General features: G+C 46.5%; 4 protein-coding genes across 7 annotated transcripts; 1 reads left to right on the top strand and 3 right to left on the bottom strand.

The window, feature by feature from the left end:
• Positions 1–1,748: 1,748 nt before the first annotated feature.
• On the top strand, positions 1,749–5,280 carry LOC108626422 (scavenger receptor class B member 1). The gene is made up of 5 exons (XM_018027075.2): positions 1,749–1,877; positions 1,971–3,121; positions 3,232–3,509; positions 3,587–3,833; positions 4,442–5,280. The coding sequence occupies exons 2-5, from the start codon at positions 2,456–2,458 to the stop codon at positions 4,778–4,780; spliced, it is 1,530 nt and encodes a 509-aa protein (XP_017882564.1). The 5' UTR covers positions 1,749–1,877; positions 1,971–2,455; the 3' UTR covers positions 4,781–5,280.
• On the bottom strand, positions 5,212–14,306 carry emp (epithelial membrane protein). 2 transcript variants are annotated; one of them, XM_018027074.2, is made up of 6 exons: positions 13,305–14,306; positions 9,215–9,552; positions 7,150–7,647; positions 6,891–7,089; positions 6,605–6,813; positions 5,212–6,377 (listed from the first exon to the last, which is right to left on the bottom strand). In XM_018027074.2, exons 1-6 carry the CDS (start codon positions 13,360–13,362, stop codon positions 6,126–6,128), a joined length of 1,554 nt encoding a protein of 517 aa, XP_017882563.1. In that variant the 5' UTR covers positions 13,363–14,306; the 3' UTR covers positions 5,212–6,125. The 2 variants fall into 2 exon arrangements, with proteins under 2 accessions (XP_017882563.1, XP_026670608.1); XM_026814807.1 differs by lacking the exon at positions 13,305–14,306 and adding an exon at positions 13,038–13,296.
• An 841-nt stretch (positions 14,307–15,147) lies between these two features.
• ND-49 (NADH dehydrogenase (ubiquinone) 49 kDa subunit) lies at positions 15,148–17,714 on the bottom strand. Of its 2 annotated transcripts, XM_018027076.2 has the most exons (5): positions 17,582–17,714; positions 17,354–17,478; positions 16,773–17,221; positions 16,240–16,711; positions 15,326–15,731 (listed from the first exon to the last, which is right to left on the bottom strand). In XM_018027076.2, exons 2-5 carry the CDS (start codon positions 17,470–17,472, stop codon positions 15,326–15,328), a joined length of 1,446 nt encoding a protein of 481 aa, XP_017882565.1. In that variant the 5' UTR covers positions 17,473–17,478; positions 17,582–17,714. The 2 variants fall into 2 exon arrangements, with proteins under 2 accessions (XP_017882566.1, XP_017882565.1); XM_018027077.2 differs by lacking the exon at positions 17,582–17,714 and having other exon boundaries at positions 15,148–15,731; positions 17,354–17,472.
• Positions 17,715–18,323: 609 nt separating this feature from the next.
• Positions 18,324–21,198, bottom strand: LOC108626426 (ankyrin repeat and protein kinase domain-containing protein 1). 2 transcript variants are annotated; one of them, XM_026814809.1, is made up of 5 exons: positions 21,024–21,198; positions 20,092–20,402; positions 19,561–19,801; positions 19,244–19,487; positions 18,324–19,173 (listed from the first exon to the last, which is right to left on the bottom strand). In XM_026814809.1, the coding sequence occupies exons 1-5, from the start codon at positions 21,048–21,050 to the stop codon at positions 18,620–18,622; spliced, it is 1,377 nt and encodes a 458-aa protein (XP_026670610.1). In that variant the 5' UTR covers positions 21,051–21,198; the 3' UTR covers positions 18,324–18,619. The 2 variants fall into 2 exon arrangements, with proteins under 2 accessions (XP_026670610.1, XP_017882567.1); XM_018027078.2 differs by having other exon boundaries at positions 20,092–20,435; positions 21,024–21,172.
• Positions 21,199–21,213: the final 15 nt, after the last annotated feature.

Here is a 21,213-nt window from a genome sequence, read left to right as displayed (position 1 = left end):
TCCCATGAAAAGGTCAATATTTCTTAGAGATATAATATAGAATAAAATAATTCGTGTAACAGTATTTGAACGATTTGAACTGGACTGTAATCGAAATGAATCCAACGTGATCCAACGTTGTCAGCGTTGTCGTGACGTTGATGGTTCAGCTTACGGTACTAGATGGCTTATTCGATGAACCCTAACTCGTAGGTAGAATTTGCTCAGTGATGGTTAAAAGGACCGACGAAATTTGAACATGTTATCGTTATTAATAATGTATAATGCATGCTGACGGAGTTCGGGGCTTGCTCCGACTCCGTCTCGAGTCAGCCTGGCAAATCACTTTCGGTATTACGATCGTCGTGGGTATTGTCGGGATTGGCTCAACAGAGTTAATTCAAAAATTAATTGATCGAAATATTTGTTTCTGATCTAATTTTCGATATTTTTGGTACTCAATTTATTCGACTGTAGTGTATGTAGAAGTTAATGAAAAAGATCGGATACATACTATTACATCAAAAGAACATATCAGAATTTTTTCAATTCGCATTCGATCCACAATTAATATTGGATAAAATTCAGCAAATTTCCAAATTCCCGAAGACTCAATTTTAACCGTCGGAAACTGTTTCAATTTTTATCTCAGATTCCAACGAAAATGGTAAAAAAATTCACAGATATGTATATTCATATGGCATTACAATTTACATTGGAAAAAAATTCACAATATTTTCAAATTCTTTAATTAGTGTGAATGTATTAAAAGTAAAAAATGCCAGGATATACTAACTATACCAATATCTTTTATGAGAATTTTTCCAAGTCATTTCACCCACAATTTATATTAAATAAAATTTCATATCTTTATATTTTCTTTTTTTTCATCGATTACATTCAGATTGTGCACAACAAAATTAAAAGCAGTGTGTATGCAAATCCATTTTTGCGGTTCTCACGTTTTAAATCTTACACGATGAATTAAAAGCTTTAAGAAGATTTCTGACATTATATTAATGTCATGCTACTGATTAGAATATCGATCGGAATCTTTTCCACTTAATAACTTTCTAACAAATGGATTCTTAAGTCCAAAATTAATTGTTTGCATTTCATTTAATGCATAGATTCGATGGAAATAAATTTTTAATAGAAAAGAAGGGAAAGTTTATGCATTTAATGTTTTATAAGAAAGAGATACTGATCTAATGCAATTCGAGATTTGAATCAAAATCATGCTTTCCTTTTATCTGTCACTCGGCCTACGCTTGCTTGTAATCAAATACTATACCATATTTACGTAGACATACGTACCTAAACGCGGAATTGTTCATCTCGTCTCGTTCGGATTTATCGCAGGAAGGAAGAACGATAGTCGTTGTATACCTACGCGAAAGTGAATGCACGGTTCGTCGAACCTATAGGAAGATCTGAAATGTTCATTCAATTCGGCGAAGAAAATTCGTTCGTAGACTTGCAATTTGATAAGGAAAACGCAACGGGTCAGTCCGTTACGTAATAACGCGTAACCTGCTGTCGACGTCGACTGGATATAGTATAAAAATCGTGTGTTACGTCTCGTTCTGCGAGCGAAAGCCGAAGGAGGCGGTAAAGACGTCGCGACTCGCGACGATGCAACGCAGGAAGAAGCGGGTGAAAAGGGCATCTACCAGCCACAACATAACGCTCTCGCGATTCGCGATAACATCGAACCCCGTCGGCTTGCGGCGCGTGACGGCCACTCCATTCGTCAATTCATTGATCGCGATCGAGCCGTGACCAGATAATGACATCTCTGAACGATTTCGTTCTTATTTTCGTCCGCGTTTGTCGCATCACGTCAAGCGGATTCAGGACAGGGCCGAGACACGCTGGAAACGACCACGCTTCTCTCTGTAGGGCTAAACGCTATCATCTAACGTCCATTACTTTTTTCGTCTACGACTGATAAGCGGTGCTGCCGCTAACTGTTTCATTATCCGTTGCAGCGATGTCGGGGACTGAGGGACACCCACGAGACAGGGGCACGAAAAAGCGACGAGTCGTTATGCGTGGAAGAGGAAAGAAACGTCTCGAGGATGTATTGCGTGTTCAGCAGCGCGAGGGAGATTGTGTCGAAACGAAATACGGTTCAAGGGGAGAAACACGGAAAAACCGCGATATCTTTTCTTCGAAACCACGTTCAAAGATCCCGAGGATAATTTGATGACTGTCCAACTTCGGCGGCAGTCCGGGGTCATCGTCAATCATAACCACGAGGTTATCACCGGACCAGCAAAGGTGGGGAGATTTTTGTCCGTAGACGTCGACGTTCCGCGGTATTCACTGTCGTTGGAGCATCGAAAGCGAACGATCCTGACGATCGTAGTCGGCCCAAAGGGAATCGCGCGTGTGTGACTGAAGAGGGAGAGGCACAGGAGGCCATCCGCCGGCAAGGATAAATAAGTATTAATAATAATAATAGAAACGAAGGATGGAAAAGAAGAAAAGTCTGAAGCGGGTGTTCCGAAGGAGTTTCAGTGAAACGTCGCAGAGGCGGAAAGTCTGCTGGCTTTACGGACTTGCGGCGATTATAAGCATCGCGATATTTTCACTGTTTTGGTGCACCAACATTTTCCGCGACGCGATTCTCTCGAATTTGGTGATTCGAAACGGAACCGCTTCTTTTCTGTTTTGGCAGCGGCCACCAGTAAGCCTCCTCGGGAAGATCTATATTTTCAATTACACGAACGTCGAGGAGTTCCAAAACGGGAACGCGGATAAATTGAAGGTAGAAGAAGTCGGACCGTACATATACCGGGAGACTCTCAGTCGAACGAACGTGCAGATGAACGATAATGGGACGGTGACGTATCAGGAGAAAAGAAGCTACGAATGGGTCGGCGGAGAATCAGAGACCGACAGAATCGTCGTGCCGAACATGTTACTGATGTCCACCCTCGCCTATTCTCGTAATCTTATCTACCTGGTTCAGATTGGACTGACGGTGGTCTTGTCGAAGCTGCGAACCGAAACGTTCCTCGGTTTATCGGTTGGCGAGTACCTCTGGGGTTACGAGGACGAGCTGTTCAAAATGGTCAAGTCGGTCGCCTCGTTGAAGGAGCCCGTGCCTTTGGACAAGTTCGGGATTCTCGCGATTGTACGTCTCGTTTTTCCATTCCTCATCTGGCGTTTCATCAATCTGTCCGCACTTATCTATCCTATGTCGTCGGCGTTTATTTATCGGCTGACCGTGATGCAACGTTTCAGAAAAACGGTCTGAACACGGATCGCATCACTATGCACACGGGTGTCGACATGCGCAGCTTGGGACTGATACAGAGTGTCAACGGTTTGGAGAACCATCATACGTGGGGAGATGACAGCTGCGATCGAATTGATGGTACCGATGGTAGCATGTTCCCACCGCAGTGGATCGAGGAGCCTAATACGAATTCGACTGTTTATATATACGCGAAGGATGTCTGTAGGAGTCTACCCTTTCGCTATGAACGTCGAAGCTTCACGAACGGTATACCCACCTTGAGGTAATCTCTCTCGCTTCTAAACTCTCCGTTCGAAATCTTGGAAAAAGCTTAATAAAATACGATCGCTGCATTTACAGGTACAAATTACCGAGCGATATTTTCGCCACGAACAAAGATTCGTGTTTCTGTTCAAAGGAATCGGCCGATTCGTTAGAAAGAAGGTGCCCTCCAGCTGGAACGTTCAACGTTTCCGCTTGCAAGCAAGGCACGCCGTTAGTGGTTTCTTTCCCGCACTTTTATGCGGGAGACGAATCGCTGTTTAAAAAGATCGACGGTCTCTCGCCTAGGCGAGATCGTCACGAAAGCTACATTGATCTCCATCCGGTAAGTGTTCATATGTTCAATGACTTTTATTAATATTCGGACATACCTCAAAACGAAATAACTTTTTTTACATTGAACTAATACATCGATTTCAATAGGAAGATGATTGAAATAAAAATTGTACATATGTTTCTTGTGGCCTGCAAACTAGGGCACAAAATTTTTGGAAATAATCGTTTTTTACGAAAATTCAACTTTCCCTTTTTTAAAAAATTGTTTTAGACTAATTCCTACGTGATAAGAAATAATACAATTTTTTTTTCAACCGTTGTCTGATATCTTTTATCGTTTCAATACAACTATTTATGTAAAAGGGGTGGCTCGGATAAAATGTTGATAACTGGCACGAACAAGAAATGTCTAAATTCCTAAATAACCAACATTTGTTAAAAATCTTATTTAAACCGATGGTCACCGATATTTCTTTACCGAAGAATTTTTACATGTTCTACGTGTCTAATTTTTTATGCTTTCATAGATTTTGATGAAACTTAAACCAATATTAAAAGAGTTATTCTATTTTGAGGTGTGTTCGAATATTAAACGGGAGTCACTGCATATCCATACACGATTCGCAAGCTACTTACGCATACGCATATTTTTTTCAGCGACTGGCGGTAACGGTGAACACCAGACTGAGGTTGCAGCTGAACCTGGAAGTGAGGAAAGCTGTTGGCATGCCCTTTTCGGGGAAGCTCGAGGATGGCCTCATCCTTCCGCTGATATGGGTAGACAGCACGATAGACGATATGCCAGAATCAGTTCTGGAAATCCTTCACCGTAGTTACTACTTGGTGAACGCAGTCGAAGCGGGTTTTCAATGGTGTAGCCTGGTCTGCGCGGTTCTCTCGTTTGGTGCTCTCATCGCGGCTTTGACAAGAGATGACGAGAGGTCATCGAGCAAATCGTCGAAACCGGATCAACGAACCGAACTCGATCGATTTTAAATCGAAATCAATTTCGATCTCATCCTTGGACTCATATTCCGTATTGCGAGAACGCAGTGAATGCTCAGTGAATTCCATTTCGCGGACTCATACGTAATACGAATAGTTCGCGTAGCGAACTTTTACTATTACATAGTTCGGTTAAACTGGAGAAATTCATTCTGGTTCATTTCTGAGCCGCGTGCATCGTAATATTCTCTTGCGCGTAAATGGTTTCGTGATCGCGATCGCGATAGCGATCCGATTGCACGAATTACGTTCAGCGAATCACAGTGCCTTTCTACATGCCGATAACCCAGGTCGCATCGTACGACACCATCCGGCAAACCGAGATAAGCGGACTCACTTTGTTTTTTCTTACCTCTATCGCATGCGCTCCTCGACTTATGACTTACGGCTACGTACGTCACACGGATTCAATTAACCAGCGATTATCTGTTGTACATAATTTTATTGTCAGTTTCCACGATGTTGTTTGAAATTATCTGGAATGGACCCGATTTTAGAGTTATTTGGCTGCTTCCTTCTCGCTCCTCCTCCTCCCAATACTCTCGTTTCTTTCTCGAACACTCAGATGTATAAAAAGAACTAAATTTAACTATATAAATCTAACCGTAGGCTAACGCGTGTTCCAATTAATTAGATAAAAACGAAGGTATAAATGTATAACAATAAGATCTCGATCGCTGGCTATTAAAGTCTGCTGGCTATTCGTGAGCTCGCGTCTAATATCGCACGCGCGTGCAGCCATGGACGGAACAATTTCTTCTTGGACGGCCACGAGAGACGAGAATGTCTACCTATCGATTTGGTCAACCGCCACTGATTTCGACGACGTTTTGCGAAATGAAATTACATTTGTCGCACCTGCACCATCATTACTTTCTGTCCTATTGCTTTACCTTGCCTCCTCCTGACTTACAGTTTGCAAAGTTTAACGGATACGAACGTCGCAAACGAATCCGTTGAATCGTGTTCTGCGTAGAATCTCATTGACGAGTCGGTCGGCAAACGGTACGCATCGTACAAAAGGCAGAGAGCCAATAAAAAATATGTGAAAGTCCTCGTAAACGGTGAATGTTACCGTTACGTGCGGAGCAATGTAATTGACCATCTCCTACCCCTCCCTCTGCCGCGATTTTGTTCGCGCGCGCTTTCTATTCCTAAGATTCGATCACGTGGAGAACGACGATGAGCACTCGATGATGATAAAAACGCGTCGTCTATCGGTCTCTCGATTGTTCGCAAATTAAAAAACGGCCGGAATGAAGACAAGGCGATGTGCGAGGATGAACGCGCGATCTCGCGCTCTCGAGGTCAAACAATTATATCGAGACAGTCGGTCCTACTTGGACGAGTTCTGAAAAGCCGGATTTAATTGGCCGGTTTTACCCGTGGTCGCGTTCGGTGGCAACGGGCTGCTCAGGTGGAGCTTCTCCTGTCGTTTAGCGGCGCGCGCCAGGCAGAGTAGCGCCCCAATCAGAACGATTAATCCGAGAGCTCCCAAAGCCCCGGACACCGCTGCTCGAGCCACGGGAGGCAAATCCACCGCCATCTTCATCAGGCTTCGCATTTCTACCGGAAGCTCGTCGATTCCCTGTATGAATAACAAAAACCAATATCGATCAGCGATCAATTTTCCTTGTCTACACAAGCTATACCAACGAATATCGAATGCAATACACGCTAAGTGTACTGTTCAATGTATAATCGACGCGAATGGCCATTCCAACGAAATGAATCACGCGCCACGTTCGTATTCGCATTCGTATTCGTATTAGCATTCGCGTTGCTGGCGAATAAGCATCGTTCGGTTCTACTTACGTCTTCGAACCACATTATGGGGAAAACGATGTCCGGGAAGGAGGCAACCTGTTTTATATCCCGAACCTGGCTAACCGCGAGATTTATCTGGATCCTTGCTTTGGCTCTCAATGCTGTGCCCATCAACGGTTGAACATCGATGTAGAATTGATGCTTATCCTCGACCGGTGGCGATATGCCGTTCACTCCTTCCCGAAGCGTGGGATCCGCTAATAAAATGAGAGTAAGAATACATAAGTGAAGTGATTCGAGAATGCCACGGTAGTGTGGCGAGATTAAATCTTACCGAGGTAAAAGTGTGGAAAGCTGAGCAATACAGGTGAGTCGTATTGGCAGAGAGATACGTTAAAGGTTCCTTCGGGAGCGCAGGGCGGACCAGCCGGGCAGAAGCATCGCTGCGATTCCAGCCGACTCGGAGAGGCGAAAGCGTTGCTCGCAGGCACGAACCTGTAGCCGGGGACACCGCCTGCGGTGCTCACTTCCTCCTGGGAAACGATTCAACATCGAAACTGTTCTTTTGTCTTAACTCAGGACTTCGAAATTACCTTAAAGACGAGAGGGAGAGCTCTGCACAGATCCTTGTCGAACACTTTTAGCACCGTCTGCTTGGTGATACGCGGTGGGAAAATACTACCGTCGCTCCCAGCCACACTGTCGCATTCCGGGGCGGTCCAGTGACCCAGGCTGTCCTTCCCATTCCACTTGTCCAAGATACCGTATTTGCCGATGTCCCCTTGCCCTGTGAATATCGTGTACCAGTCCGGCGTCGTGCCGTTCTTCCCGTACAGCAAGCCGAACTGATCGTAGGGAAGCTTCTGCTCCTTCGGGACGACGTCTTTCGCCAGTTTGAGCAACGGGTCCTCGTAGCCCCAAAGAAGCTGACCGATGGATACCTCGACGAACGGCTTTATCCGGAGTATGTCCATGATCGAGGCCATCGCTAGCCTGAGGAAACGCGCAGCGTGCTTCGATTGGCTAGTCGCCGAGAGCATCGGCACGTTCGGGACCACCACCAGATCATCGTCCGATCCGACGGACAGTTCCTGCAACCGTTTCTTGAACGTTTAACCCGTCCATCGTAGCGAAGATACACAAACAATCCCCTCGCCTCTTACGCGCGGTTTCTTCCTTCCCACAAAAGCGATATCGTTCTCGCGCTCCTATTTCAATTATTCCCGCGAACAAAGATATTGTTCCATCGTTCGCTGCTACCGACCTATATTGTTATCGTTCGCCGTCGCAACGGTAACAATACTGGGAAACGAAGTGGGTACGCGCGGCAGCGGACGGACACACCGCGCTCCGTGTTTCGGAGAATCCGTGTCACGTTGGCCGACGGTTTCACAGCGCGGCGTCGAGTAGAGGGAAGAGAAGCCATCGGGGGACAAGTTGCCGGGTTGTCTCCTTCTCGTTACCTTCGCTTCTAATTCACGGAAGCGCGTTGCTCCGCTATTACGATCTTACTCAACTCGCGTATCGTTACCAACCAAGTTATAGTTGCATCATAGCTGACTTGCTCTCCGTGCACCCCGTGCAACCTCTTACGAGACCAGAAACCACCTTCCACCTCCTCCCCGCTGTCGAGCGAAATCTAGCCTCGTTTTCTCCGTTCCGCGGTTACTCTCCTCTCCTCTCCTGTCGTCTCGTTGTTTCCTTTTCCCCGCGCCGTTCAGCCCGATTTGTATCGCGGTGTCGGCAAAATTTCTTACGTCGATCGAACGCGATTGTTTATGCCGCTCGCAGGAAGTTGCGTGTCGCTCAAAATTACAAATATGCGGATGCACTTAAGATGGTTCTATTCAAATTCTGAAGTCAAGCGTATGTGGACACTGATAATTTCCAAAATCTTAGCTTAACATTCTTTACTGTAATTTCTAAAATTAAATTACAATTTTTTAAACAAAGCAAAGCAATCGTGCGTAAGAAGTAAAATATTTTACATTATTAGTAATCATACTTGAATATCAAAAAGTACAACGTTCAAATGATAAGTTGCCACGATTCGAACTGATTCTAAAGGTCATGAAAGCATGAGTTTGTATACTTTTAAGTGGAAATCTCATTTCATTTAGTATGGCAAAGTATATTTCTTTTGCAATCATTAGAAAGTGTGAGATTTGAACTTTCGATACCTAGTTTTCTGTTTTAATCTGCAGAGTTCAAGCATACTAATTTTAATTAGTGCATGACTCCTACATATTTCAATGTTAAATTACAACCTTTTAAGTTGTATTATTTGAAAAAGTTCGGTAACGTGGATATTTAAGCGAATCGATATATTCATTGCTAGACTACGGACGTTTGTGTAAAATAAAATATTTATGGTATCAGTTAAAATACGTGTTTCAGATGAATATTAATTTTATCATTAAAGCATGCATTCAGCTTTTGATACTTTGCACATTTCTATATATCACACGAAGCATTTATAATTTTTGCGCATTCTGTTTTCTTATAAATGCATAAAATCTGTTTATTCAGTACGACCTGGAGAATAATGTAGGACAATTTGATTATGATCTTCAATGTCCTGTATTTTAATAGAACCACCTTAACCGGATGCCGGGAACAGCGGTTGAATTTTTCATTCAGATATTTAAATACGCTTACCGGTGAGAACTTGAATTGCTTCTTCACTTTGTACGAGATCGTGTCGTTGTCGTTGAATTTCACCTCGACTTTTTCCCAATGCTGGGTGTAGACGTACGGTCCCAACTCCTGCAGCTCCGGCTTCTCACCGTCGTTCAAAAACTCGTCGGCGTTCGTCACGTTGTAAATGTACACGCTCAACCTGGGCGACACAGGCGGTTCCTTCCACCACTTGTACGTACGTCCTCCATCCCGCAACGCGATCTCCCGAGTCAGTATTATGTCCATCAATTTCGGGAAGATTGCCGCCAGAATCGCGGCGATGATGATCATCAAAGCACCGACGGCCACCGCTGCCCCTGAACATTCATCACGGTCCATACGTTAATTCGGTTGCATCACGCCAGTTCTCAATGCCTGACGATATGTTTGTCCCGAACGAAACCCGAAACAGCCTCTCCCTTCCGTCCTACGGTATTCGTGTACCTATATAATCCTTGGAAAAACGACTCACGGGTCATCGTTCTTCAAGGATGCGACTCGTCTATATCCGAAAGAAAACTCGACACGTCTTCAATTTGTGAATTCGTCGTCGGGCAATCTACGCTTTGAATTTAGTTACATAGTTCGGGATCTCGATAATTTACGGTTTCCGTTGATCAATCCGAGTGATTCGAAGCTCGCGAACGCGGTTGATTTTTCAGTCACGTAAGCCGCCGTGAAACCCGCGTACGTGGCACGAGTTGCGACCTTCGAAACCGGCGACGGTCCTACATTTTCACCTACCGTACGTAGAAAAGTATGAGCAAATACGTAATTATACACGTGTACGCAAATGAGCGCCTAGGGCCGGAGGTTAAGGGTTAAGATTAATAGGCTAGATTTGCTGTCTTTTACGGGATTCGCCGGTTTGTCCGAAAGAGAAACGCGAGGTTCGTGGCTGTTCTACCGAGAATCGGCCGTTCGAAATGCGAGGCACGGACTACGGACGTCATACGGTCGACCTTACAAAATCCTTGAGATCGGTGTGGTCGGATCTGCGACCTCGTCGCGAACGAACTTTCCAGAGAACGTCAACGCGAGTCTGCTTACCGTTCGATTTTTCGACGCGAAACACCGATTTCGAAAACTGGTCGCGGCCCACCCATGAACCCGATCCGCGAGTTACCGAAGTCACAACACCGATGTCGTATATCCTGCGTCGTCAGCCAATGTGGAAATCCGATTGCGCGTCGCTGTCCGACCTTCCGAACGATTTCTGCACGCAGAACGAAAGTCCCGTGGGACAAAAAATCATCGGCTGAACGCAAACAATCGAATATAATAAGATCGGGACTGTGAATGAAAAAAGAAACTGGTCGCCCATGAATACCCCGCCGCGCGCGCTTGGTCCAATGTACTTATGCAGATTGACACGAGCGGGTAACGTTCAAGATAAACTGGAATTTCGGTTCCTGGAAGAGTTTCGATCAACCGGTGCAGATTCGTGTATATGTAAATAGGTACACGTGTAGCCGCGTGTATACTTGCGCAACTGGTCTAACGATTCGGTGGCGAATGGACATTGACGAGGAAAAATCACGTTCCAATCGAATGGGCTACCGAGGAGGAGAGAAAGGCCGTGTTTCCCTGTACGTGTCTTTTCTTTTACCCGCGCACTGGACGAGGAGTCAGTTGACCTCCGGTGACCCGCGGCGGTTTTCACCAAAAGACGAATCGGCTCGTCTTTAATAAATCATAACTCGCAAAGAAATTGTTCCTGCTCACTTAAGTAAGCACTTGTGTAAGTGAAAGCGCAACCGCGCGGAGCCCGGTGCGTGCACTAGCCGCGCGCATTTACGCAATCCGCAAAATCGAGACGAGAATGGAATTTCGTAGGTCGCGTTCCATCAGAGCGGTTCACCTTCGGCGTTCACGTTGCGCTGTCCAACATGCAGAAGGAGCAAACACACCTTTCAACGAGCCGATCAGCTCTTCGACACGCGCGCGCGCGCGCGTTCCCAAGCGAATTCTCATGCAAATGCCGAAAACGTTCTGTTTGTTTCGATTTCGGTCGACGGCATTTTTCATTCGCCGTTCTAGGTCACTCGCGGTTAGAACATACCCAGACATGTGAGAACAGACCGAGCGAACAAACGACAGACTTGGAACCAGTCGATTGAGAAAAAGAAAATGAATGAGAGAATTTTAGAGAATGAAACTCCTCCAAAGTATGTTTTCTCTATCTTTTACAGCAGGTATTGGCAACCTTGCGTAGTTCGGGACAAAATTATCATTTTGTCTCCGAGTCAAGGACCAAATTATTAAATAAATCAAATTGGTATTAGACGAATCGAAACAGTTTACTGTTTAATATTAGATTTATTTCTAAATATTATTTATAAGAATATAAGGAAGTGGAGGACTGTCGTTATATATTTTACTGGGTCAATAAAAACACGTTGGACACTCAGCCTGTTCTCTTAGGTGGTTAAAATCGTTCTGCTGGCCACGATCGATATTCAACTTGTAACGATCGCATGGATGTGATAATGAGAAAAAAAATAGAGAGAGAAAGATTGCGAGGGATATATCTATACATTGTCACACGTTGTCGCATCGTAGGTAGCCGCACGTTTCCTCTTTCTTTTTTCTTTTTCTGCGTTCCATTGCATTCGTTCTCAGTGCGTGTCATATTATAAAACCCTGCACTTGGCTCGAAGGTGTCATTTTGCGACGCGTCACGTTCAGCGTCATGTTGCATCGTCGAATCGATCGATCGTCGATCAACAGAAGTGAATACTTCAACACAATAAATGCCATTGGCATTGTTGGCTAGAAGAACATGGAGTGGAGTTACCGATGAAAAATGTGTACTGAATTGACTAGCCATCGATTCCGCCGCTGTGACCCGATGTCGCATCGTTGACAAATATGAGAATTAATAAAAGGACTGAGGTTCAGTGGTAGAATCAATAAATTGTACGGGAAGCGAGAATCGTCCTCGTATACCCGCACGTCACAATGCGTGTATTACACAGACGGCATACGTATACGAGCGTATCTACCTACGCACATTCGCCAGCAATTGCTCGGGATTATATAAGGTCGTATGCTTCCTGCTCTTACCCGGCGTGTTTCACGCCTAACGAATGAAACGAACCGAGCCGCTAGGCCGTCGGTTTTACGTTTACGCGGCGTCGAACGAGTCCAATCCCCGCGGAGGCTGTAATCTCTGCGCTACCCCTCCGAGATAATCGCGGTCAACTTTCGCCCGGAACACCGGAATCCTGCTCGCGTTTCTTCAAAGTCCACCGCGCAAATACATAATCGTCCTAAGGATTCCGTGCGGCGGCGAACGGAAATTGTGTCGGAAGATTGCGTAAGAAGCCGATCGACGTAAGGCACGAAACGATGATGACCCCGGAATCGAATCGCGGGTATATACATCCTCCCCTCTCTCTTTCTTCCTCCCTCCGATTCAGAGAGTTTCTTGTAACGATATCAAAGTTCGTTTTCTGACACGCAAATAATACCCGCGGGCTACGACGATTACGAGAGCGCGGTCTATCCACCTTTTCCTAGCGATTCTCATTATCCGATGTTCGACTTTGCTCTTCGCGCCACGTCTCGCTCGGCCTTGTAACATCCTGAATACGAGTGGATATTCACGGAAATTTCCAACAGGTTTTCCGCCGTTTTTATCTCTTTCTCTCTGTCCATCGTCTCTCGTCATTCATCCGTGTCTATCCCGCGCGTATCCAAACGAGAGAAAATCATCGCGGCAAGTTGGCTTAGACGCTCGAAACGCGCAGTCTTCGAGTGAAAGTAAAAGAGAGGTTGATGGAAGAGAGACTCGGCTTACGTTGTTTCGCGAATTGATTTTCCAACGAGATCGATGAAACGAGACGAGACGATACGCGGTCGTAGCGTGGCGCAGCGCGGCCCGATGAATCATCGCGATCCGAGATGACACGATCACCGAATTCAATTAAGCACGCACGGTTCGTGACGCTCGTAGCGCCGGTAATATCGTTATCCTCAACGATCTTGTTAACGTATTCTCCTGTCCCATCGCGACGAGCAACCCACAAGCGGACACTGAACAACTGCAGATTTACTGCTTACTTACACCATCGTCTGAGGAATCCACCTTGGAGCTTCGCGCAAATCCCCCGATGAACTCTCATGTTGGACGCTGGATCACCTTGAATTTATCTTGTTCCTCTCGCGCGCGATCCTCGATTTTGAATCTTCTACCGCGGTATCTCGCGTTATACCCCGTCGAGATGCGAACGGTTGATTTTCGCGTTCGCCCTTTTTGCACTCAATCCGTCCTCGTTCTCCTTATTCTAACACGAATCTTTCTGTCAACGTCGCACCTCGTTCTCACCGCTCGCGTCTCCTTCGTCCTCGTGGTCCTCGTCGCCGTCGTCGTCGTCCCCGTTGATCGATCGCGATCTCGTCCGCGAGAGAACGAGATGAAAGGTGGACGAAAAGGAGAAAGTCTATTCTCCTTTCCAGGCGACAAGTGTGCCACTGGCGATGCGTCGTCAACGAACGAACGATACTGGTTCGTTACACGGTATAGACGTTTCGATCTACGCCGAGTACGCAAAGTAACGCGGTCAAACGACGAGGCTCGCCTTTCTCCAGGCGAATAACCACGAGCACGTACCTCTTGGTCGTCGCCTCCTCGTAATCGGCCTCAGTTTCCTCGATTTTCTCGGTTCCTTCGCTTTTCAACTGAGACCCGCTCTTAAAACGAGCGCGTGCGCGCTCTCTCTCACGCTCGCAAGCCCTAGATCGAGCTAGGAAAACCGCGAGCGATGATCGCGAGTCTTGCGACCGAGTTACGGTCGTACGGCGAACGCGAGCAAAAGGAAAAGAGAGACACCGGATCTCTCTTCCAGGCGAGGAACGTTGCAACGTTCGCACCGAGCTCAACCGAAACACTGAGCGAGCGTACGTACGCCCTGCTACTTCGACTCCAACTCCGGTTACTACTACTAATACTACTACTTTCTTACCGTTCGAGTGTATCGTGAACGGCGAGCATGCGGTTCAGGTGAACAATTTATCATTACCCCACTCGCTTTTTTCCACTTCTCCGTTACCTCTCTTCCTTCTTTGTCTTTTCTCCATTCTCCTCCTCTTCTTCGTCCCATCCTAAACCTTACGCTGTCCCCACCGCTTTACCACCCTCGTTTCCACCTTTCCCCCACCTGTCCCTCTGTTACGATTCTGCATTCTGTCTTTATTCATCATACCTCCTGCTGCCCGTCTTCCCTTCGCGCTCGTTCTACCTTCCACGCGGTCTGTCACCATTCCGATCATTCTATATTCTATATTCTGCGCACTATTATGCACTTTCTCGCTTTGCTTTCTCGTCTCCACGGTCGGTGATCATCGCTCGCTACGTTACACGCGTATATAAGCACATTCCCTGTACTTACAATTAACTTTAACACACAATCCCTTCCCTTTTCTTATCCGCATCGGTCCTGCCGCGCGAAATCTACCTCCTTCCTCATCACCAGCCGCGTAGATATATACATATTCATGCGACTTTGAACGGGCAACGGCCAAGGAAGAAAACGCGTGACGTGCGAGATAGACGAGGCGCAGAATGAAGGAGCGCGAACGAAGAGATAATTATCACCTTTGTATAATTGTCTAAAACAAAAAACGATCTGCCCTTGCTCGAGTCATCGCGGGATTACGGATAACTAGAGAGCCATGACCCTTTAATTGGATACCAATCTCTATAATCTGCTAGAAATAGAAAGACACTTCCGACAACCTAGAATGAATCACGATAATATTCCTAATTGTTCTTCGTGTTTTGCCATTTTTTTCTTTCTCTCGACAAATATTACGCAACCGCCATATCGCATCGTGAGAAGAACTCGTTATACGTATTACGCATAACTCATTTTTTTTTTAAATTTAATGGATGGTTCAAAGCACCGTCATCTGGGAACTAACCAATACATTTTATTTGCTTAATCTTAATCTATACAATCACGTATATCCTTTTATATTCCACACGTATGATCCACATTCACATACGAAGCGCGCGGATCACAGACAGAGTGGAGAAAGGCGAGCAGAAAATTTCTATGCTATTGAGAAAAGATAGCAAACACTAAATTATCTATCGATCTCGCCGAAGACCACGTCTAGGGTACCGATAATGGCTACGATGTCCGCGAGGAAACATCCAGGACCCATGTGACGCATAGCCGCCAAATGGGCAAAGCCTGGCGCCTTGATCTTGCACCTGTATGGTTTGCTGCTACCGTCGCTTACGAGGTAAACACCAAATTCACCCTTGGGCGCCTCGATCGCGGTGTACGTCGCACCAGGTGGGACTTGGAATCCTTGAGTGAACAGCTTAAAATGGTGTATCAACGCCTCCATGCTCGTTTTCATCTCCTCTCGTCTCGGTGGCACGATCTTCGCGTCGTCAACCCTTACTTCGCCCAGCGGCATTTGATTGAGACACTGGAGGATGATACGCAACGATTGCCGCATCTCCTCCATGCGGCAGACGTACCTAAAACAGGAACCAGCTTATTACGATAAATTCGTTCGTTATTATTAGACTACAGATTTTTATACAAAATAAATTATTTATCAGTTTAAAAAATGCGTTTCAAATAGAAATTTTTGTACGCTTAAACCCCATGCCGTACCATTTAGCTCGAAACAATTTTTTGTACTTGCATGTAGCGTGCATCCCCAAGTCGTTTCCCGCCGCTTTTTATGCTTATCGCAAACTTTGCATATTCTCTTCGAGCATATGATTGTAACCATGAGTCTGACTCGTGATATCCACGTTTTGCATGAAATTATGATCACGAATTCGACTCGTGATATTTATGTTTGCTAAAATTCTGATCACGGGTTCGACTCGTTAAAGTGCGGCAAGGGATTAAACATTGCAATATGCATTGTGCTTTTGGTGGTCTGTACATTTTCATACATTACTTGCAGTGTTTATATTTTTTGTACATTTAATTTCTTTATAAAATCCACGGTCTGTGTATTATTCGATATCTTACCGATCGAAACAGTCTCCGAACTGACCGATTGGAACGTCGAAGTCGACTAGATCGTAAGCATCGTATGGCGCTTTTTTCCTCAAGTCCCATTTGATGCCCGAACCTCTCAACATCACACCGCTGAATCCCCAATCTATCGCCTGTTGCGCCGTGACGACACCGATGTCCTTCGTACGACCAGTCCAGACTCTGTTCGCCGTCAGCAAGTCCTCCACTTCGTCTAATCGCTCCGCGAATTTTGCGGCCCACTCGTATATGTCGTCCATCAGGCCCAACGGCATGTCCAAAGAAACACCGCCGGGACGGACGTAAGCAGCGTGCATGCGGGCGCCGCTGACGCGCTCGTAAAACTCCATCATCTTCTCTCGCTCTTCAAACAACCAGAAGAACGGTGTCAAAGCACCGATGTCCAGGGCATGCGTTCCAATACCCATGAGATGATTCAGGATTCTCGTCAGCTCACCGAATAGCGCTACAAAATACGTTTATAATTTATAGAAATGTTCGTAATTATTTCTATCTATATTTCTTACTTCGAATGTATTTCGCCCTTAGTGGCACATCGATGTTGAGCAATTTCTCAATGGCCAACGAGAAACACTGTTCATTGCACATCATGGAAACGTAGTCCAACCGGTCAAAGTAGGGCAACGCCTGCATGTACGTTTTATATTCGATCAGTTTCTCTGTGCCCCGATGCAAGAGACCTATATGTGGATCAGTCCGTATCACGATCTCCGCATTCATCTCAATAAGAAGTCGCAATACTCCATGAGCAGCTGGATGTTGAGGGCCAAAGTTGATCACTATGTTTCGTATTTCATGCGCGGCGTCTACCCCTGTGGAGAATATTTCGTCGGGCATATCCAGAGACTTACGAACCCACGCAGTCTCTGGTACAAGAAACCGGCTATCCTCCTTTTGCAGATAGTGTTTCACGTATTCCATATCCGGATTCCATCTGTGTGCTCCACGTCGTTGGCTACAATATTTACGATTTACAAAAAATTCATTTTCTCATAGACTACGAGTTTACAGGTTAAACGAGCAGTTACATAACCAAAACCACTCGGGACTTTGGAATCTTTGTCGAAATTTGTCATCTCCAGCTCACCTGTTGTCATCGTTGAATAATGGGCCGATCTTGCTGCTGGCAGCGATTACTTTTTCGTTCCATAACCCGGCTAACCCTCGGTGAGAGCGCAGAACGGGTGTTAGAGCTCTGACAGCCATCCTCACCTGCAAGTGCGCACCCGTACTGTTTTACCGCTTCCCTTTCGTAATCTACACGCTTCCACTCCCGGCATTTCCTATTCTTATCGTTATTGTTATAGATAATTACCCGTTAATTAACACTCTCTATACTAGATCACACGTCCGTCAGTCAGCATTCTCTTTAGATTCCCCACTTTGCATTCTTTAGAACACACAGTGGAAGTGGAGGTCTTGATCGGAGGCCCGAGCGTTTGCATCGGCGCAAATCGATTTGACATTACCCACGGAGTTTTATCGCTCCGTCCCCATTGCAATTTTTTTTTTACATTTCTTTATTACCTTCATAAATATGTATAATTCGACTGGTAATTGTTCATTAATGATAAACGGAAACTGCTGTTGCCCTCACTTGTCTAACATGTTTACAGAGACGGCTTTTATGGGATAAAAACTAATCATGCAATTTATAGTCTGAATTATAAAAGTAATCCACGATCTACGAAATTGGCATGAGATATGATTAAGTTGCATGTGTAAGCGCGTATGCAGCTATTTACATATTCACAATTTCGTCCGTGATGCAACGATTGCGAACGGTTTGACGCGGGTCACCGTATCCAAACCGTATCGAGGCTGCTATTTCGAGGGTGGAGAGGATAAGGTAGGATAAAGCTAGTTGAGAATGAATCCACGTCACGTTGACGACGGCCAACATTCCGTGTGTTGCAATTTTGTATGCACCCGCCGTTTGCATGACTTTCCTGTATCCATTCTGCTTTTCGCATCTGTCTAACTTCTCCCACGTATCACCTGTTTTACGAGCCAAAACAAAGAAGAATCATATGGAAGGGATGAGTCATGTTAGACTATTTGTAATAGAATCCTCTGTTTATTTTGCTTCATTGGACATGGTATGTAAAATCGCATGTAAAATGTACGTACGACACCTTCGACTACGATACGATCAGCGTTCGTACCGGCTTAGATATAATCGTAGCTTCGACGATTGACACCTTGTGTCAGTTAATCAGGTATAACAAAAACGTACGAGCGAGCGTCAGCGACGTTATACGTTGAGAGTCGTTGCTTAGGGTTGTTCACAGATAGGATAGCGCAACGAAGTCGTCCGAAGTTCAATACGGCATGCGGAGCCGTCGTCGCGAGATCAGTGGAAGTCGTAAAGGAGGTAGCGATGCAGCGATTGAGGTAGCTGCAACGTGCGGACGATCTTCGGTAACTTGGTGCCGCATACCTTGCGTACGATTAACCTGGCTTGATGGGTCAGGGGCAAGGGAGTTCGCGCGGCTTCCATTACCAGCGCTTTCTGTGCGTCCGTCAAGCTGCTCGATCTTCGTATCATGCAAGGATCGAAGCTCTCCGCGGCTTCCAGTAGCGCCTTCAGTAGTCGCGGCTTGTCCGCCGTGTTTTGAAGGGAGTTCAGTATACCGTGGGGATCGCGGAACTGCGTCTTGATCACCACCCGTGCACCGTACTTGAGCAACAAGGCGACCACTTCCACCGAGGGATTCTCGTTGGAGGCAACGTACTCTGCGAGGACGGGACGTAACGCGATACCCTCGTCGCTACGTATTACCATATTCGGGTCCGCTCCTCGTTCCAGCAGCATCAATAGGATTTCCAGTCTGTTCGGGATGTTGTCCGCGCAAGCTACGTGCAGCGGCGAGCCGATGATCGGCGAAGTGGCGTTCACGTCAGCGCCTGTAGTTCGATTCACCGTTTAATTAATTACTGGGTGCGATGGGATCAGATAGGAGTAAGAGAGACTCACCCGATTCTAACAACATCCTAACGATTGAGGGGTCTCCCTTGAGAATGGCTAAATCGAGAGCCGTAGGTTTTTGATATTCCGGGCCGAGATCGAGACGAGCGCCTTGCTTCAAGAGAAGTTCGATCACGGCCGGGTCCCCGCCGAGAATCGCGTAATGGAGAACGGTTCGGTAATCGTGCCTAGCGTCAGCCATCGAGTTTACGTCCGCGCCGTAGCTCAGCAGAAGGAGTACCGCGGTTATACCCTAACGCGATTAAATAAGCAGGATAAAAACAGTCTTAACTAGATATAATATCTTTTGCCTTTTGTTCCGTTACCTGAGGCAGCCTGACTGCTTTCATTAGTGGAGTAAGTCCAGCGCGGTCCCTCGTGTTCGGATGGGCACCAAAAGCTAACAGCAATTCCATGCATTGCAAGTCTAGTGGAGAGACGAGATTTATCTCCGACCCGAAGAAGTACCTTTTATTCGGATTAGCACCGGCTTCCAGTAAAATTCTAGCTACCTCGACGTGTCGATTTCTCAACGCGAGTCTCAACGGTTCGTCGCAGAGCGTTGTCCTGCGCAAATCGCAGTAGATCATCCGCTACAGTTCCTTCTCCTTCGATTATATCCGGATTTTCGTTTACCTCGATTCCCCCATTCCCCCGGTATCCCGATCCCTTCCCCTCTCTCTCAGGAGCGGTAAAAATAAAGAACGATTCCATTTGAGATAACTCGGTAATTTATAGTACCGGAAGCGAGCAATTGTTGGCACACACGTCGATTGATTTCTTATCGACCTTCCAACTACAGAGGACGAGGGGACACGAGAGAAAGAGAGGGGGGAAGGCGAACGGAGAAGACGTACCTTGGAAAGAGCTCTCCCGTTTCCTGCCGATGATCCACTTTGGCACCGTGCTCAAGCAACATTTTCACCAGGTCCATGTAGCCGTGCTCCGCGGCGAGGTGCAGCGGCGAGTAGCCGCATTCGTCGGTGGCGTCAATGTCCGCGCCGCGGACCAGGAGAAGCTGGGCCGCCTCCGTGTACCTCTGCCACACCGCGTAATGCAACGGCCTAAGGCCCTGCGTCACCGGCTCGTTCGCCTTCGCCCCGCATGCCAGCAGAATCCGGATCTCGTCCAGCGGTTGCAACCGGATTATGGCGTCGGCTAATTCGCGCTGCAATGGATTGGCGATGCATTCCGAGGGCATCTGATCGCGTACGACAAAACAGGAATGATTAACAACGGACCTAATACTCTACTCGAACTCTTCCAACCTCGAGTCGGCTTCGAATCCCGCGCGAGGCCTGACGCGCGAGCGCCAACATCGTTCCCGAAAAAATCGCCTTTAGATAGAACTCTCGAGATCTTTCGTTACGAACGCCGAAACCCTGCCAAGATCGCCTGACAATTTTGGCGATGATAGAAGGAAGGGCGTCGATCGAATCGATCGAACGAGGATCCGTTCTTTTAGCCTACTTTCCCACGCTCGAACTTCCCGTTCTAACTTCCGTTTCCTTTTCAACGCCTTGTAATATTTCGTTACTTAAGTCATTGAGTTTTACGTTTGTCGTTCGCTTCGAACGGAGAATCGATCGAGCGATCTTTGAAAACGTATCGCGGCGCTATGTGACGCGACGCGATGCGACGTGACACACGGCTCGAGGTGAAAGAGCAAGGAGGTTCGCATGGCCAAAGCGCAATCGGATCGATTCTCGATCTCGCGAGTCTCCCGCGAGAAAACAACTGCGTTTGACGTTTCCTTTCGCGAGCACCATATTCACGGTTATTTACTCACGGTGAATAGTCTGCGATGCTGCAGCATGTAGAATCGGTGTTTCAAACTAGCTTCTTTGTCGGAAAGTCAGTCCTATTTAAAGGCTCGAGTGGCGATTCCGACCGAAAATAACACAAAGGGAACGCGCGGGAGTATGCGCACCGAATCACCCGCTCGCGATAACTGCGCAATTTTCGCTTTGAACGAGTCG

The sequence above is a fragment of the Ceratina calcarata genome, unplaced genomic scaffold, assembly GCF_001652005.2.
Source record: "Ceratina calcarata isolate Rehan_Ccalc_2016 unplaced genomic scaffold, ASM165200v1 scaffold40.2, whole genome shotgun sequence".
NCBI classification, from domain to species: Eukaryota; Metazoa; Arthropoda; class Insecta; order Hymenoptera; family Apidae; genus Ceratina; species Ceratina calcarata.
Note: the sequence above shows the minus strand (reverse complement) of the source record. Positions and strands in the feature narration are given on the sequence as shown.

What these genes read in the sequence shown, in the direction of transcription:
- LOC108626422 (XM_018027075.2), top strand. Translation starts at nt 2,456, where the DNA reads ATGGAAAAGAAGAAAAGTCTGAAGCGGGTGTTCCGAAGGAGTTTCAGT. An exon ending in AGTTCGGGATTCTCGCGATT is followed by an intron (nt 3,122 to 3,231) that starts GTACGTCTCGTT and finishes GCAACGTTTCAG; the next exon opens with AAAAACGGTCTGAACACGGA. An exon ending in AACGGTATACCCACCTTGAG is followed by an intron (nt 3,510 to 3,586) that starts GTAATCTCTCTC and finishes CTGCATTTACAG; the next exon opens with GTACAAATTACCGAGCGATA.
- emp (XM_018027074.2), bottom strand. Translation starts at nt 13,362, where the DNA reads ATGAGAGTTCATCGGGGGATTTGCGCGAAGCTCCAAGGTGGATTCCTC. An exon ending in TGGATTCCTCAGACGATGGT is followed by an intron (nt 9,553 to 13,304) that starts GTAAGTAAGCAG and finishes ATGAATGTTCAG; the next exon opens with GGGCAGCGGTGGCCGTCGGT. An exon ending in CCATAATGTGGTTCGAAGAC is followed by an intron (nt 6,378 to 6,604) that starts GTAAGTAGAACC and finishes TTATTCATACAG; the next exon opens with GGAATCGACGAGCTTCCGGT.
- ND-49 (XM_018027076.2), bottom strand. Translation starts at nt 17,472, where the DNA reads ATGGCTGTCAGAGCTCTAACACCCGTTCTGCGCTCTCACCGAGGGTTA. An exon ending in TTATTCAACGATGACAACAG is followed by an intron (nt 17,222 to 17,353) that starts GTGAGCTGGAGA and finishes TAAATATTGTAG; the next exon opens with CCAACGACGTGGAGCACACA. An exon ending in AAGGGCGAAATACATTCGAA is followed by an intron (nt 16,712 to 16,772) that starts GTAAGAAATATA and finishes CGTATTTTGTAG; the next exon opens with CGCTATTCGGTGAGCTGACG.
- LOC108626426 (XM_018027078.2), bottom strand. Translation starts at nt 21,050, where the DNA reads ATGCTGCAGCATCGCAGACTATTCACC. An exon ending in AAGCAGTCAGGCTGCCTCAG is followed by an intron (nt 19,488 to 19,560) that starts GTAACGGAACAA and finishes TAATCGCGTTAG; the next exon opens with GGTATAACCGCGGTACTCCT. An exon ending in TAGGATGTTGTTAGAATCGG is followed by an intron (nt 19,174 to 19,243) that starts GTGAGTCTCTCT and finishes ATCGAACTACAG; the next exon opens with GCGCTGACGTGAACGCCACT.